We start from the raw sequence: 17,220 nt of genomic DNA on the forward strand, positions 1-17,220 counted from the left end.
AATCAGTGTTCAAAACCTGAACTTACTCTGCTTGCGACGTTTGTTCTCTTTCATCCAGCCCCCCCACCCCGTGCTAGCACCTATAACTTCTTTACAATTTAAAATCTGTACACCGCCCGTGGCGCCACGGGCGCCACGGACTATATAAAAGAGTAAGGGGTTGTGGGGAGGAGTTAGGGCGGGACCAGTCCGGGATAAAAACTCGGAGGCGTCCAATCAGGAGCCGCAAAGCGGCTCCTGATTGGGCCCCTCCGAGTGCCACTTGAGGGCCTATTGGCCACTTGGCCCGCTCCGGACTCCTCACACACGCCACTGGCAGCACGCACCTCAGGTAAGTGCGAACCGCGAAGTAGCACCCGGGCCGGCAGAGGCCTTGCCCAACCACCGCAGCCGGCCTCCTGTCGCCCCGGGAGTGGCTTCGCCGCTCCCGAGGCGAGAGGAGGCCGTTTGGGTCTTTCGGGAGGGGGGGGGCAGCAGCAGCCGGCCTCCTGTCGCCCCGGGAGCGGCTAAGCCGTTTTGGCCTTTCGGGAGGGTGGGGGAGGGGCCCGCAGGGTTCTCTCTGACTTCTCTCAGCCCCAGGAAGAGCCTCTCGGCCCTGAGGCCGCTTCCGCTGCCGAGAAAAGACAGGCTCCTAGCGCCCATTTCATTCAGGCATAAAATGGGCTTAATTTCTAATATGTAATATTGCAAGTGTATTAATTCTGTGCCACTGGTGGCATTCCTTCACTCCTCTATGGCTATTTTTAAAATATAAGGTTTGGGGTTAGGGAGGAGATAAGCCCCCTTGGTAATATCTGTGCACATTTGGCAAATGTTCCAATGAGTGCTTCCCAATCCCTGTGAAATATTTTCCTGTGTTAGATAGGGATGTACATGAAAATACATGGCTTTAAGTAAGAGCATAAAGTTACTACCTTATATGAGAAAGCTTGCAGAGGCAGTTTAGTTCATCTATAACTTAGGAAAATAGCCCAGTAGGTAGAACAGAAATACCAAGCAAATATTTATGTAAGCATAATACTGACAACACATGTCAGTAAGCAAGGCTTCCTGCATGAGAGTTGCATTACTCATAACATTTGGGAATCTTGACAGTTGCACTGGCTTTGGGAACAAATCCTGCTTTTGTATCAACATGGATTTTTGCAGTAGATCAGAAATATAACGCTTTTAAAAAGTATAATGAAGATTTCTGTTCTGCTTCTTACCAGGATTTTTAATCCCTTTTGGTGTCCCATAAATTGTTTAATGTACAAGAGTTCAGAGAGGAAGTGACATGCCCAAGCCAACATAACAGCTCATTGGCAGAGAACTCTTCCAATATTCCAGCCTCTTTAGTTCCCTAGGAGAGTTAACCTCTTGATCACATTGCTGCTCTAAAATACGGATCCAAATGTTACAGCCAGCCAAGCCTCTCCTTGCTCCACCCCTGGAAAAATAATCCATGTGTCATGTATCTATTACAGTGCTCACTTAGCTACATTAAGTGTTACAGGAGGCTGTTACAGTAAACCATTGATGTGCTGTCCAGGTAACCTATACCTGCCTTCAGGGAGGAGATCCGCCAGTCTCGGGCGACTGTAAGCGGAGCTTGTGGAGAAAGAGAATGCTCTCAAACATGAAAAAATTATTAGGCAACCAATCCTCTGGACCTATTTTCAGCAACAATGCCTACGTCTTGGTACCAATGAAACTTGAACTGCCCCTTCAGGGAGAAATCAGAGCCTAGGCCTTTCTGTGTGCCCACCTTGGGAGATGGGCCTACACAGGAAGCATCAGATCACAAGCCCCACCTTGTAATTACTTGGTGGCCTCTGGGAAGCAAAATGGGAGTGGAAGTTTTCAATTCAGGGATTGCTTGTGTGCTTCTTTGTTCCAGTAAACTGGCCCTCAAGTTAGTGCAAAACCAGGAAGTATCCCCGAGCAATTGCACCTGCACCAACCTCAGTGTCTTGGTTTTTGACAGGTTTTGCATGATTCACAAGCTAACAGCTGGAATACATTTGGCTGGCTTAACACATTTCAGGGAACACCACATGGCTTTTTGTTAAGAGGTATTTCAGAACTTCCCAGCTGGCTAGAACAGCAGAGAATAAACATGCATTACAGCTTCTATCAGTATAGACATTTCCAAATGTACACCAATGGCACTAGACCACAAACTATTTTTGCTAAGCAAAAGGCAGAAAAAGAACCCTGCTGACTCAGACCAGTGGTCCATCTAATCCAGTATACTGTTTCACACAGTGGCCAAGTCAGTTGCTGTGGAAAGCCAACAAACAAGGCATAGAAACTCAAGCCTTCCAGTGAGGTTGCCTCCTACTTCTGGTATTCAGAAGTTTGCCTGTACAATAGAGGTTCTTTTTGCTCGCCATGATTAGTATCTGCTAATAGTTGTTCCTCCATTAATTTCTTTTAGCCGTCTATGTATATGACCATCACTATCTCCAATGATAGTGAATTCCACAATGGAATTAATTCTTGAACAAAGGATTACCTTTTGACTGTCCTTAACCTATTGCCCATCAACTTGATTAGGTGCCCCCGAGTTCTAACATTAAGAAAAAACAGAGTCATAAAGTTGATGGGGTCAAACATGCCAATGTAGGATCACCCTAAAGCATCCATGATAAGTAGCTGTGTAGTCACTGCTTGAAGGCCACCAGTGAGGGAGCTTGAAGACCACCTCCTTTGCTTTACTACTCTGACTGTGAAATTTTTTCCCTGATATCTAGCCAATACTGTTCTACTTGTAGTTTAAAACCATTACTGTGGGCCCTATTCTCTGTTGCCAACAGGAACCAATCTCTGCCCTCCTCTAAGTGACATCCCCTCAAATACTTCAAGAGGACAATCATTTCCCCTCTCAACCTTCTCTTCTCCAGGCTGAACATCCCCAAGTTTGTCAGCCTTTCCTCATAGGGCTTCGTCCCCAGGCCCTGGATCATCCTCGTCGCTCTTCTCTGCACCCCCTCTATTCTGTTCAGATTCTTTTTGAAGTGAGGCTTCCAGAAGTGCATTCAGTACTAAAGTTGCAGTCTGACCAATGTGGTATAGAGTGGGACTATGACATTTTTCAGTTTTGATTTGATGCCTCTGTTGATACAGTCCAAGACTGCAATCACATTTTTAAAGGACACATCACACTGTCTGCTCATATTTAGCTTACGATCCACAGACTGCTTACAGTCTGCTCAGGGGTTGGGGGGAATTTGGCTGCCAATCTTGTGGTTTTTCTTGTGGTTTTTATGGGATTTTTATATCTGTAAGATGCCACAAGTCTTTGGCTTGCATCTCTGGTAAGGAGAAGCCTTTAAGATTACAGGGTCATAGCACAGCACAAGGCGGGGCTTATAATCCCTCTGCTGCCCAACACCCCCAGCACATACTTTCTCAATCAGCCACCAACAAAATCACTTAACAGTACTTAACAGAAACCAGTAGTTTCTAGTAGGCTACAAAACACCTGCTTATCCACAAATACTGTCCTCATTCTCACACATACATAGTCTCAGTTAAAAGAGGCAAAAAAAAAGAAGGCAGAAGAAAAAGAGTTGGTTCTTATATGCCACTTTTCTCTACCCGAAGGAGGCTCAAAGCGGTTTACAGTCGCCTTCCCCTTCCTCTCCCCACAACAGACACCCTGTGGGGTGGGTGAGGCTGAGAGAGCCCTGATATCACTGCTCGGTCAGAACAGTTTTTATCAGAGCCATGGCGAGCCCAAGGTCACCCAGCTGGCTGCATGTGGGGGAGCGCAGAATCGAACCCGGCATGCCAGATTAGAAGTCCACACTCCTAAAATGGAATTTTTCTGCCAGATCTTTGGTTGAGGCCAGAGTGCAGGTGATCCGGGGCCGCTCCATACATACATATACCTACATCTATAACATCTGCATTCCATATGATAAGACAGACACCCCTAGTATTCCTCCCTGGAATTCTGGAGGGAGGGGGTTTGAGCAGAAGGGAGGGGGTGAGGGTCTATTCTGCCGCCGGATAAAGTTTAGTAACTGTGGGGTTTTAATTGTTTAATTTTATCTTGTGAGGTTTTTGCTATTTGATTTTAACCCACCACAAGATGGTGGTGGGTTATGTAAATATATAAATCAAATAAATCAAATAAATAAAAATCATAATCTCAGTATCAGCCAGCTCAGACCCCTTCAACAAAGTTAGGATTTCTTGTTCTATTGTGCATCATCTTAATTTATCTACACTGAATTTCATTTGCCAGGGCAGGTCTGGCCTCGATCAGAGCCAGGGCTTTCTTTGTCCTGGCCCCCACTTGGTGGAATGAGCTCCCAGAAGTGATTAGGGCAGTGCCAGAGCAAAGACAATTCCACAGGACTTGCAAAATAGAGCCCTTCCACTAAGCTTTGGGTCAAGGCAAATGAAACAGCACACCAACTAGAGCCCCCAGAAGCCCCACCACCAGCAACAGCTGTGCCCAACAGTTAGAACACAGGGCAACTCCTGATCCAACAATTCTCTAAGCAAAAGTTGCACTACAGCTGTACAGTTAATGGTCTAATGTCATGCAGTTATTGGTTATCATGTTGCAATGTTATGAATTCATAGTTTATATTTGACAATGTAATCTCATACTGTACTGTGCCACAGTGATTTGTGAGCTATGAATCTCCACTGAAAACTGCCCTGAGCCACAAGAGAGAGCAGTATAGAAATGTAATAAAGTAAATACAATATAAATAAATAAATTCATATTACCCTTTACTCCCAATGGAGATCCAAAGCAACTTACATGATTCTCCTTTCCTCCTCTGCCACTCACCCAATGTAGGGAGCTTCTCAGTTCTTCAAATTCTCTTTTTGTTCACCTTCTTGTCATCTTTCATTTGCTTTGTGAGAGCCTGTACTTCTTTCTGTTTGCCTCATTTAGGAAAATCTACTTTTTAAAGTGAGTATTTTTTTTCTCTTATGACTTCCTTGGTTTGAATTGTTAATTACGCAGGAATCCTTTTAGGCTTGGTAGTGTCTTTCCGAACTTGAAGTATCAGTCAGGTAGTGGGTGACTTGTCAGTTTGGGTTTTATAAGGTTTACTGATGTTAAAATACAAATAATTATTAATATATGAGCACATTTAAGATTTTTAACATCAGTACCAATTATACACTATTGTACAGAACCAATATATATTGACACATGGATAAAATTACCTAATACAAAGTACCAAATGCGTTTCAACCCCTCTTCGAGTCTTCTTCAGTGGTCTGATATTAAAATGCACTGACACAATGTTGCAAGAGTGGCTATAAGTTTTTAAAAGGAATTCAAAGAAGAAACTCCTACTAGTATAAAATGTCTCCAGATATATCTCTCTAGGAATAGAATCATAGAGCTGAAGCGGCCATACAGGGCATCTAGTTCAACCCCTTGCTTAATGCAGGATCAATCTAAAGCATCCAGCCACTGTCCAGCCACTGCTTGAAGACTGTCATTGAGGGAGAGCTCACCACCTCCTTAGGCAGGAGTGTTGTGTGAGCTGAGACGACTGGGAGTTAGTAGCTAAAAGGTCCATGCCTGAGACAAGAGGTACAAAAAAGAGGTCAAAGATGATGCAAGGTCAGCAGATATTAAATTTGTTTTTACAGAATCAATATTGAAGTCAGTAGCAAAGCAAAATCTGTTGGGCCCATTATGCACATGTAGGATAACATACTTTCAATGCACTTTACAAGTAGATTATCCTGTTCCACACAGGAAAATCCAGCTGCAAAAGCACAGTGAAAGAGGATTATCCAATGTGTGTGGAACAGACTTTGCTGAATAGGTAATTCAGATGTACAGAATACAGGTGCAGATGGAGGACAAGCCAGCATGGGTCCAGGAAAAAAAATACAATAACAGGTACATAGCTACAAGGGTAAAGGAAAGCAAGGCTCAAGAACTAGGCATGGTTACCTATTTCTTATGGAGGTGTCTGGACTTAGACAAACAAGACTCACAGAATCAAGAATCAAGCTGGTTTGCAAAAGAGTAAACTTCAGGGCGGGTGAAGCTTATGATGGAACTATTACACAGAGCAAAGGAGATTCACACAAACTTAAACCCATTCTGATGCATATTCCATTCCTATCAATTTCCTGCCTCTGCTAAAGTAAGGAATAAGGTGTAATGTATTTGCAGTGAGATAAATTCCCTTCTCATGTTCATTGTTTTTCTATTCACAAAGGCAGGCAAGGGGCATTTGGCATCCTTTAAGTATTGCTGGAAGGGAGGGAGATATCCTTTTAAAGGGACGGAAAAAGGCTGTGCTGGAGGAAATATCTGTGGTTTCCTTAAAGCAGCAACAAAAGACGGCAGGATGGTCGAAACAAAAGGTTTCCAAGCTACAGCTGGGAGATGTCTTCTGCTAACATTAGGTTCACACATGCCTTGGAAGCTTCCTGTTTGTTATGCCATCAATTGCTCTTGTCTTACAAGCTTGATGGGTCCTGTGCAGGACCAAGCTGCTTAAAAGGATAAAATAGTTGCATTATGAAGCTAAACAACTTCGTATAGAACAGTGATTCTCAACCTTCCTAATGCCGCAACCCTTTAATACAGTTCCTCATGTTGTGGTGACCCCCAACCATAAAATTATGCAAGTGTTCTTTCACAGAAGTTAACCCAAAACTGACTAATGGCATGAAGATCCATTGTTCATGATTGTATAAAAATTGATTTTTCCACCCTGGGTTTTCTCAGTTCAGTTCTGCCTCTTGTCCCACCATGCCAATCTCGCTCTTTTCCACTGCTCCAGACAGACGAACGCTCTATCTCGACCTACCCTGTAAGACTGTTGTGTGGATGCCTCCCCAGCCAAGATGCTTTCCCTGCCGTGACCCCTGTGAAAGGGTCGTTTGGCCCCCAAAGGGGTCCCTACCCCGAGGTTGAAAACCACTGGCATAGAAAGAGGAGTGAGACCTAAATGCCTAACTATCTTCTACATTCACTCTGTTCAGGAGACAAGCATGGAGGAAGTGTGCTCAAAGAGCAGGGCGTCTCCAATTGAGCCAATCAGAACACAGGAGGAGATTATTTGAAAAATAACAGGAAGTTCCTGATCTAACAACACTAACTACACATCTCCTCCGATGCCCCCTGTAGGATATTCTTCATATCCTTTTGAATCATGCTCACTACAGATCTTGCACATTCCAACAAAATGTGATAAAGTGCCCTGGTGTAGCTCAAGACAATTTATTCTTAATTGTGTGTCTAAAAGTATAAAATACAATTTGCTTTCCCATTTTTAGAAATATGGTTTTTGGAGATAATGCTTATCAGGAAGATATAATTATGTGCAATTCCTCTGGAGTATATTCTGTATGGTAGAAGTTGGGTTTCCTTTGGATAATGAACAAAAAGCTTTGAGACATTTGTGTAGTTTGTTTCTCTGTCTCTGTCTCTGTCTCTGTCTCTGTCTCTGTCTCTGTCTCTGTCTCTGTCTCTGTCTCTGTCTCTCTCTCTCTCTCTCTCTCTCTCTCTCTCTCATGTTCAATGTTAAACTGATATGAGTAAGAATCTTGTGTTTAAAGTTTAGGAGGAAAACGTTACTTTGCAATTGGTTCCTAAAAAGTACATTGAGTTTAGACATGGGCCAGACACATCAGGAGGTCTGAAAACCACCAGCCTGCATTGTAAATTGCTATAATAAACTCCATGACTGCCCTTCATTTCTGAGTTACGAAGGAATAAACTGATGGTGCTTAAATTAAGAGGAGCAGCAAACATCTTAGAAGATAGAGAATTCAATGAGATCTGAACATGCTGGAAAGTGGGCAAATGAGAACAAAAAGCAATTCAGTAAGGAGAAATGCAGAGTTCTACATCTGGATCACACAATGAGAAGCATGCATTCTGGATGGGAGATACACTTCTGGGTAGCAGTGTGTGTGAAAGGGATCTTGGAGTACTTGTGGACTGTAAACTAACTATGAGCTGACAGTGTGATGTGGTGCTAAAGAAGGCAAATGCAGTCTTGGACTGTATCAACAGGGGCATCACATCAAAATCACAAGATTTCATAGTCCCACAGTATACTACATTGGTCAGGCAACACCTGGAGTACTATGTGTAGATCTGGAGGTCTCACTTCAAAAAGGATGTGGACAAAATTGAGAGGGTGCAGAGAGACAGAGACTAAGCCCTATGAGGAAAGGCTGAGAGAGATTCAGCCTGGAGAAAAGGAGGTTGAGAGGGACATGATTGCTCTCTTGAAGAATTTGAAAGGTTGTCACTTAGAGGCGGGCAGGGATCAGTTCCTGTTAGCAGCAGAGGATAAGTTTAAACTATGTGGAGAACATTAGCTAGATATCAGAAAGACATTTTCACAGTCAAGAGTAGTTCAGCAGTGGAATCAGCTGCCTAAGGAGGTGGTGACCTCCCCCTCACAGTCTTCAAGCAGTGGCTGGACAGCTAATCATGGATGCTTTAGGCTGGTTCTGCATAGAGCAGAGGGTTGGACTAGATGGCCTGAAGGGTCCCTTCCAACTCTATGATTCTGTGATTTTATAGCATGTTCAATTGACTTTGAATCTTCTTCCCATTTGTTAGATAACCATTTGAACTTCTTCACTTACTAGCATACTTTCACCAGCCCAATTTATGTTGACTGTCAACTGTGACTTCATCCATGGAGGCCTTCTGTATGTTAGCCTCTATTTTTAAAAATCACAATGGTGACCAAAGACAGATCTTGCAAAGTCTTGGCAGGGGAGGGAAAGGAGACTGTGTTTCTACCACTGATGAGATGAGAGCTAAATTATTCAATTCGGTTCAACAGTTTTTGTTTTAGAAGATTCTAGGTTGCCATGTTTAAATGAATCTCCATTCTCTCAATATTCCTTCAATGGCGTTGACCTGGCTGCATTTTCCTGGCTGCCTGCCTTCCCTGGTTTGACTCTTGGCAGTGCTGTTCATTGGCTGCAAGGGTCTATGCAATTATCCTTTAATAGAACTGTGGATTTGGGGCTACGGGACAGATGGAGGCAAGGGGGCCAAAGAGGGATCAAAGGTTTACACTAATAGAAACGCCTGGCTAATTGTTAAGGAGATTAGAGGCTGGACTGGGAAAGCATGTGGCATGGAGGTGACCTCCCGCACGGAATCAGAGAGCTCTGTAAATTTACCCAAGTGCAAAAAGCAGAATAACTCTACCACTACGGGAATCAGCTGTGGGAGGTGGCAGATTGGGTTGCCAGGCAAATTTTCCACCTTGGCAGTAGGGATACGAAGGAGGTAAGGATCTATCAAGAATGAGAGGAAAGAGTTATTGAGATTGCAAAGGCACAAGAGACACAGATACAGTGTAGAGCACCACAACCATAGAGAGTTAGGCTAACGATGAAGAATAGGCCTCTTCAAAAGACCATTGTGTTGCCTGTCAACCCCCTTCTCTTTATAGCTTATGCAGAAGCCCCGCTATTGGTTACAGGAGGCTGGCGGCTCATTGAGAGCTCTGTAATCCTAGCCGTGCTAATTAAGCAAGGCTGCAGCACCTAAGTATGTGCATTTTCTGAGCTCTCCCCCCCCCCCCCATGTTAGAGAAGAAGAGGAGGAGGAGAATGAGGAAGAGATCAGGGTGAGCTGTGGAGCAGGCAACAGTGCTGCCAGCAGGGGGGAAGAGGCAGCCAAACAAGATTGGCTTTATGGGTTGCAGATTAAATGAAGGAAGAGCCGGCACTCAAGGACTGGGAACCGAGGCAGCTGCACGTCACGGTGGCTTTGACTGAGGTATAAGGTTCGTTTTGCATTAATCCATTTCTCTCTGTTGCGAGGGTGTACATATGTACACACACATTTTTGTACCTTAGGAAGGACTGGGAAAACTAGACTTTCACCCTGGTCCTTAGGGATATTTCCTCTCCAAGTAGAAGATGCCAACAAATGGAATCCACCAGGTCTTGAAGATCCAGTTTGGCTTAATCAACTGTGATAATAGATACCTAACAGCAGAGAGCTTTGGCTACAAGGTCAATGCCTCTGCACCCAGCCTGAAAAGGAAGCAAATATGGATTCTGGAACAGGATGGAGAGAGCTCTGTGGTCCTTTTGAAGAGCCACCTGGGTAGGTACTTATCTGCTGACAAAGATGGCAAGATCTCATGTGAAGCTGAGAAGCCAGGAAGTGATGAGCGCTTCATTATTATCACTCAGTCGGACGGGCGCTGGGCACTTCAGTCAGAACCACACAAGCGTTTCTTCGGTGGCTCTGAAGACAATTTGTCCTGCTTTGCCCAAACCATCACCGAAACAGAGCTCTGGACAGTCCACTTGGCCATCCACCCTCAAGCTAATCTCTTGAGTGTTAGCAGGAGAAGATATGCCCATCTCAGCGCCCAAGAGGACGAGATCTCCACCGACAGTAACATTCCCTGGGGGGTGGACTCCCTCATCACACTCACCTTCCAGAACAAGAAGTATTGCCTGCGAACCTGTGACAATCGCTACTTGCGTAATGATGGCACCCTGGTCAAGGAACCCGACATTCGTGCTGGCTACACACTGGAGTTCAAGGCAGGCAAGCTGGCCTTCAAGGATTGTGATGGGAAATACCTTGCCCCCATGGGTCCGACTGGCACCCTCAAATCCGGCAGGAGCTCCAAGCCTGGTAAAGATGAACTCTTTGATCTGGAAGAGAGTCACCCACAAGTAGTTTTCATGGCCTCAAATGGCAGATACGTCTCTATCCGACAAGGTAAATCCATTACCTTTTTGTTCTGTGGGACTGTGCATAGCTAGGGAGAACACTCTCTCTCCTCCTGTCTCAGTGATTAAAAAGTCAGTTTCTTGTTGTTTGCCTGTCTTGTAGAACAGAAATGCCTGCCTAACTGTGGGTAGCTGCATGCATATTAGTGGGGTGACAATGATGTGTGAGTGTGATTATCTTCAGCTTTGTGGTACTTTCTTCCATCAGGTTTGTCTGCCTTTTGACTTACATAATCTTTCCCAGCTGTTGTCATTCTGTTATTTAATTTGTGTTTATTGAAGGGGATAGAGCAGGCAGGTAGAGTTTAGCTTGTGGGGTGAATAGAAGAAGAGTTGGTTCTTATATGCCACTTTTCTCTACCAGAAGGAGCCTCAAAACAGCTTACAATCACCTTCCCTTCCTCTCCCCACAACAGGCACCCTGTGAGGTAGATGGGGCCAGGAAAGCCATAATGTTACTGCTCTGTGAAAGTAGCACTATCAGGGCCATGATGAGCCCAAGATCACCCAGCTGGCTGCATGTGGAGGAGCGGGGAAACAAACCCGACTTGCCAGATTAGAAGCCGCCACTTTTAACCACTACACCAGGCTGGCAAAGGAGCCTGTAATTAGTTTCCATAAACTCGGGATCTGATAAGATGGGGCTCTTGTCCCCATTTCTACAGATGTTGATCTGAAAGACTGGATGATAATCTCACAAGGAGACTGTGGTAGGTGCTCATTCTCCTGATTCCTGGACACTGGTCTTCTGGCCAGCACATCCCTCCTCTTTGCATTTTTGTAGCCTTTGACTTTTTCCAGCATTCTTTACCTGTCTGGAGGCAGGAGTGGAGAAGAGAGGAGCCTGTTGGCTCAGTGTGTGCAGAGGGGTGAGTTGTTCAGTCTTGTTGCTGTCTGTAGGCCTATGAGTCCTCCTCAGGGGAGAGTCCCGAGTCCACACCCGAGAGCCACTGCGGAGTCCCAGACCACTACAACAGCAGCAGGCAGATTCATGAGAAAGTAACCGGGACAGTTGCAGATTCCCTCAGACTGTGCCCTCAGTGGGGGCACAGAGAAGACTGTGAAACCCACGAGCCTGGTTTTCACTAAAGTTTGTTATGGTGGTTCCCAAGGATATGCCATGGATCTGATGCTTTTTTAAACAAGAAAGGTCTATCGTATTTTAATCAACTAAGCGTTGTTACTCCATACATGCCACTCCACACTAGAAAAGTGTGCCCCCAATCAAAGATGGGGAGGCAGTCCACAATGGCATGTTTCTGCTCAGGCCCCACTGAAAAAGCATGGCATCTTTATGAGTGCTCTCAAGAAACTCCCATTCATTTCAATGGCATCTGCCCAGAGGATGGGCTCACGTGTCTAAACATTCTTCTGGGTCATTATGCAATGGCACTTGAAAGATATCCTCCAAAACATTTCTGCCATCAATAGATAAAAAATGGCTTGTTTGATTTGATAGTCCTCTTCCAATCAGCGACGGTGAACCAACATCTCTTGTTTTTTCCAGGCTGCATACTGTGCCCTCCAAAGGTGGCCATCGGTATCACTCTTGGAAAAAGAGACCATTATTTCGTCTCCCTTTCTCCTCCCTACAAAGCAATGATGTGTGCCACCTCAGTGGAACAGACCTCCTCGGGAGGTAGTGGGTTCTCAGACTGATAATTTTTAGGCAGAGGCTGGATAGCCATCTGACGGAGAGGCTGATTCTGTGAAGGCAAAGGGGTGGCAGGTTACAGTGCATGAGCGATAGGGTTGTGAGTGTCCTGAATAGTGCGGTGGGCTGGACTAGATGACCCATTAGGTCCCTTCCAACTCTATTATTCTATGATTCTACCTTTATTTTCTACTGCTATGCTTGACAGGTTCCTTTCTTGTACCCAACAATTTTGGCATTTTTGGTTGCTATTTCCCACGCACACCCAAATTACTTAGGTGGAAGCAGCTCCATCAGGAATACTGGGTTGAACCTACAGACAACAGTGTCAGTCATTTTTCCTGACTGGGGATCTGCTTTGATTCTACCAGCAGGGGACAAGGTAAGTCCCTGTTTAAGTAGAATCTGCCCAACATTATTGCAAGTGCATTTTGCATTCTTTGCAGAGGCTGCCAAATCTGGCTGCCTGTTCCTGTTTCCATCCCTAGTCCTTTCTGGGTCATTCCGTGGCTAAGTAGCATGAGAGACTCTTCCCCCCCCCCCCCCAATCCAGTGGAATGGCCTTTTGGGTGAGAGAAGACGAGGGTCTCTTCAGTTTCAGACTTTCTCTGTATTTCCAAGGACAGCCCTTATGGAGCACATTTCAATCAATCCTATCCAAAAACAACAGAATCACACAGTGAGGAAAAGAGATTCTGTTCAAAGCTGCTGTTAGATGTATGGCTTTGGTTCTGATACTTTTTTGAGCTTTGCAGCTCTCTTTTTCAAGCATATTTCCCCCTTTTCAACTTTTCTATCAGGGAGAAAGTTCTATAAACTCTCCTGCTTTCTCGTTCTAGGACAGCAAGAGAGGCCCTTTTGGGTGATGGTAAAATTCAAGGAGTTTGGCCCTTAGTAAAGCAAAGCTCCTTGATATTACACTTAAGTTAGTAAAACAATCATTTATTTATTTAGATTTTTATACCGCCCTTCCATACAGCTCTGGGCGGTTTACATAAAATGTCATAGAATAGTTACATAGAACATTATAACAATATGGCACATAGCAATCATAATATAACATGGCAATCATAGTATAACATATCAACCAGAACAGTATTTTAACAAAACAATAACTTTGACAAATCCCTGGGTAGGTCAGATTGTTCACTCATGGAAGGGGCAACTGGGGGGGGGGGGAGTTGGCTGGCCTCAAACAAATGCCTGGTGGAGGAGCTCCCTTTTGCAGGGCCTGTGGAATTATAGACGTTCAGGCAGGGCCCGGAACTCTTCAGGGAGCTTGTTCCACCAGGTGGGGGCCAGGACTGAAAAGGTCCTGGCCCTTGTTGAGGACCTAAGTGCTTCTTTGGGGCCAGGGATCCGCAGCCAGTTGGAAGTGGCAGAGCGTAAGGCTCTTTTGAAGGTATAGGCAGGGAGGTGATCTCTCAGGTACACTGGGCCCAGACCATGTATGCTAATAGCAACCCTTTAGGGCAAGGGTAGTCAACCTGTGGTTCTCCAGATGCTCATGGACTACAACTCTCATGAGCTCCTGCCAGCAAATGCTGGCAGAGGCTCATGGGAATTGTAGTCCATGAACATCTGGAGGACCACAGGTTGACTACCCCTGCTTTTGGGTAAGAAGAATGTGGGCTGCCATTTAAAGATTCATACCCAAGAGTGTGTCTTATTATTCCAGGTAGCATCCCTCCCCCTTTTAAAAATAGGTCCTTCTCCAACACCTTTAATAGTACAATTACACTTAATTTTCTTATGCTGAATTTAAGAAACTTTCACCATCATTTTTTCACATCAAGGAAAGCTTTACCAGTTCCATAAACCAAGCTGCTGTCATTAGGACCATGGGAGCATTTTTGTACCTTAGGAACTGTTTTCTCCTTCTGCTCTAAAGTTGCATTGTGGGTTTACTGGCCATGATCCAGCTTTCAGAGTCACCTCACAAAGAAATTGTTTCCTGGCGCTGAGACAGAAGAAACTGATGGCAGGTTGTTGGTAAAGGCCCAAGATTAAGAGTAAAAAAACCCTGTGAGTAAAGTAGTAGTACAGTGGTGGTTGCCCATGTATCATAAGGAAATTTAAATGCCCATAAAAAGGATTGTTTAAATTGTATGATACAAAACCAACTATAAAAATATAACATATTCTAGTCTTTGCATTGTTGATGAAATGGAACAGTGGCTAGATAAACACAGATGGGTCTCCAGTAACTCCCCATTTCGGATTTGCCTTTATCAGTTATCTGCAGAAATTGTCCTACTAGCAGAATAACAGACTAGAAACAATGTTTTGATCATAAATAGTTTTTTTTTCAGACACATGCAATATACAGCTTGCTGTACTAATCTACTACTCACATAATTTCTCTGTAGGATAAAGCATCAATGTAGACCAACATTTCTCCAAAAGTGCCAATGATCTCAAACCTTGTGCAACAAACCAGAAAGTTATTAGGAAAATATATTTATCCTATATTCAATGTAGGCATTTTAGAATTATACTCACAGGTCTTCTTAGGGATTCTAGCCTTACAAACTAACACAAAGTCTAAATTTATGCATAATGAATCTCCAATAATGCCCCCACCTGGGTTTTCCATCCTTCATCAGCCATGGACCTCAGATTGCAGTGGGGTGGGGGCAATACTGATCCAGGACGCTTACTCCTTCAGAACACTCCCTGCTCTGGTGATTCCAGGCCTTGAATGGGTTGGTCTCAGGTAGGGTGCAGCCTAGAGCTTGGCCATCTGGGTGGTATGCCATCCACCCAATGCTACACTGGATGCCCTGTCGGATCTGCCAGAGGTGGTGGTGGCCTGGGTATTACAGTACCCTAGGCTGCTTGTTCTGGAGGACTTAAATGTCCATGCAGAGCTGCTGACCTCCGGAAGTGGACTGGACCTGGTGTCAACCATGGCAACACTAAGGCTCTTGCAATTTGTTGCTGATCCTAGCCAAGAGGCAGACCACACCCTAGGTTTAATCTTCGATGCAGGGTTGGAAGCAAAATTGATCACAGCTAATGCTATTTCATGGTCAAGTCAATATGCCCCAAAGGCCTGGCTCTGTATACCACCCCCTGTCCCATTCAGGTATCGAACAGATTTTAGTTTGCCCACTGAGACATATGGGTCCTGAGGGATCTCTGGTTGCTCTGCAGGACTCAGTGCCTCTCAGCAACTCATTAGATGGCTTAGTCAGTGACTGGGATAACTGGATGCTGACAGCCATTAACAAGATCCCCACCACCACCACCACCACAGCGTCCTCTTCACTCCCATCCCAAGTGGGCTTCCAGTACACAGAGGAGTTCTATGAAAGGAACTGGGAGCTCAGATGACTAGAGTGAATTTGGAGGAAGACTTGCAATGAAGTGTCAAGAACATCTTAAAGGACACTTACGAAAGCTTATGGGATGGCAGTGAAAACAGTAAAACATGAGTTTTACTTAGTTTCCATTGTATACATGAGCTTACCCCCAGCACAATTATTTCATAGAATCATAGAGCTGGAAGAGACCACCAGGTATTTAGAGTGGTTGTAGCATTTCTGACAACAGGGATCAGTTCACCTCGTTGGAAGTCAAGGAGTTCCTCATTCGGCACATCACTTTGGCTCCTTTCCATCCATCCACCAATGGTCAAGCAGAGCAAATGGTCCACAAAACCAGACGTTCCTGGGTGTTCCAGAGAAATTGGCACCAGGGGCTCACCAACTTGCTGGTGCCCCAACACGTCACCCCGACATCAGCCACCAGCAAGAGCCCAGTGGAGCTGCTAATGAACCGGTGGCTGACAACTCTCCATAGTTGCCTGCATCCAGACCACGACACCTCCAGGGCACCCAGCCAAGCAGCTGCCCCTTGTTCCTTTGCATCAGGTGGCTGGTCTATGTCAGGAACTATGGGGCTGGCCCCAACTGGGTCCCAGCAACAATCACTCAGGCTATGGGACTCATGTCCTACCAGGTCCAGTCACTGGATGGCTGCACCCTCCACTGCCACGTGGACCAGGTACGCTGCTGTGACCCTGATCCAGTCAACACTGAAGAGTCTGCCAGCCCAGTTCCTCCATACACAGCCACCACAGACTCAGCTGCAGGCTCAGATGTGGGAAGGTTGGTGTGGAGCTCCCCATGCCAGCCTTCCTCAATGCTGCAGGTGGCAGCTGCAGGCTCAGATCAGGGAGGGGAGGTGTGGATTTCTCCACGCCCACCTCTCCCTGTCCTTCAGAAAATGTCTGTGGGCTTGGATAGGGAAGGGTGGCCAGGAGAGTTCTATGCTTGCCTTCCCCAATCCTTGGAAGTAGTAAAAAAACGTGATCACCAAGTTTTTATATATAATACATACATACATACATACATACATACATACATACATACATACATACATACATACATACATACATACATACATACATACATACATACATACATGGGGGAAAGGGGGAGGAAATTGAGGACACGTGGAATGAAAGGGTGCTACTAGGTGGGGGAGTTAGACCCACAGCTTATGGAAAAGGGGAGCATTAGGGCCCTTTTCCCATGGGGGAGGGAAGATGGCAATGAGGAAAGAGGCATACCAAACACTCAAAATGACAGGCACAGCAAAAAAAAGAAAAATAAAAACAACCCTGAATGCACGTATTTCCTGACTGAGCAGGCCTGAGTTAGAACCCCTTAGACCCTGCTTGAAAATAAGAAATCCAGTTTCCTGAGGATTCCTTTGCTGTGGGGCAAGTGAGAGGTCAATTTGGGTCTGCGCCTGAAGGCACAGAAATGGACAAAAAACCCAACCCTTTATAAATGCAAATCCCAATGTTATCAGTAGTACAGAAACAGTCTCTGAGCTCCTCAGAG

The 17,220-nt window shown here is 45.1% G+C and overlaps 1 protein-coding gene across 1 annotated transcript in view; it reads left to right on the forward strand.

Moving 5' to 3' along the window:
* The first annotated feature begins 9,687 nt into the window (after positions 1–9,687).
* Positions 9,688–17,220, forward strand: part of FSCN2 (fascin actin-bundling protein 2, retinal) — a 29,359-nt gene continuing 21,826 nt past the window's right edge. Inside the window, exon 1 of the mRNA XM_077328267.1 lies at positions 9,688–10,702. Within this exon, the coding sequence (XP_077184382.1) occupies positions 9,883–10,702 (820 nt within the window). The 5' untranslated portion in view covers positions 9,688–9,882. The remainder of the gene's footprint in view (positions 10,703–17,220) is intronic.

Source organism: Paroedura picta, chromosome 3 (assembly GCF_049243985.1).
Source record: "Paroedura picta isolate Pp20150507F chromosome 3, Ppicta_v3.0, whole genome shotgun sequence".
Taxonomy (NCBI): Eukaryota; Metazoa; Chordata; class Lepidosauria; order Squamata; family Gekkonidae; genus Paroedura; species Paroedura picta.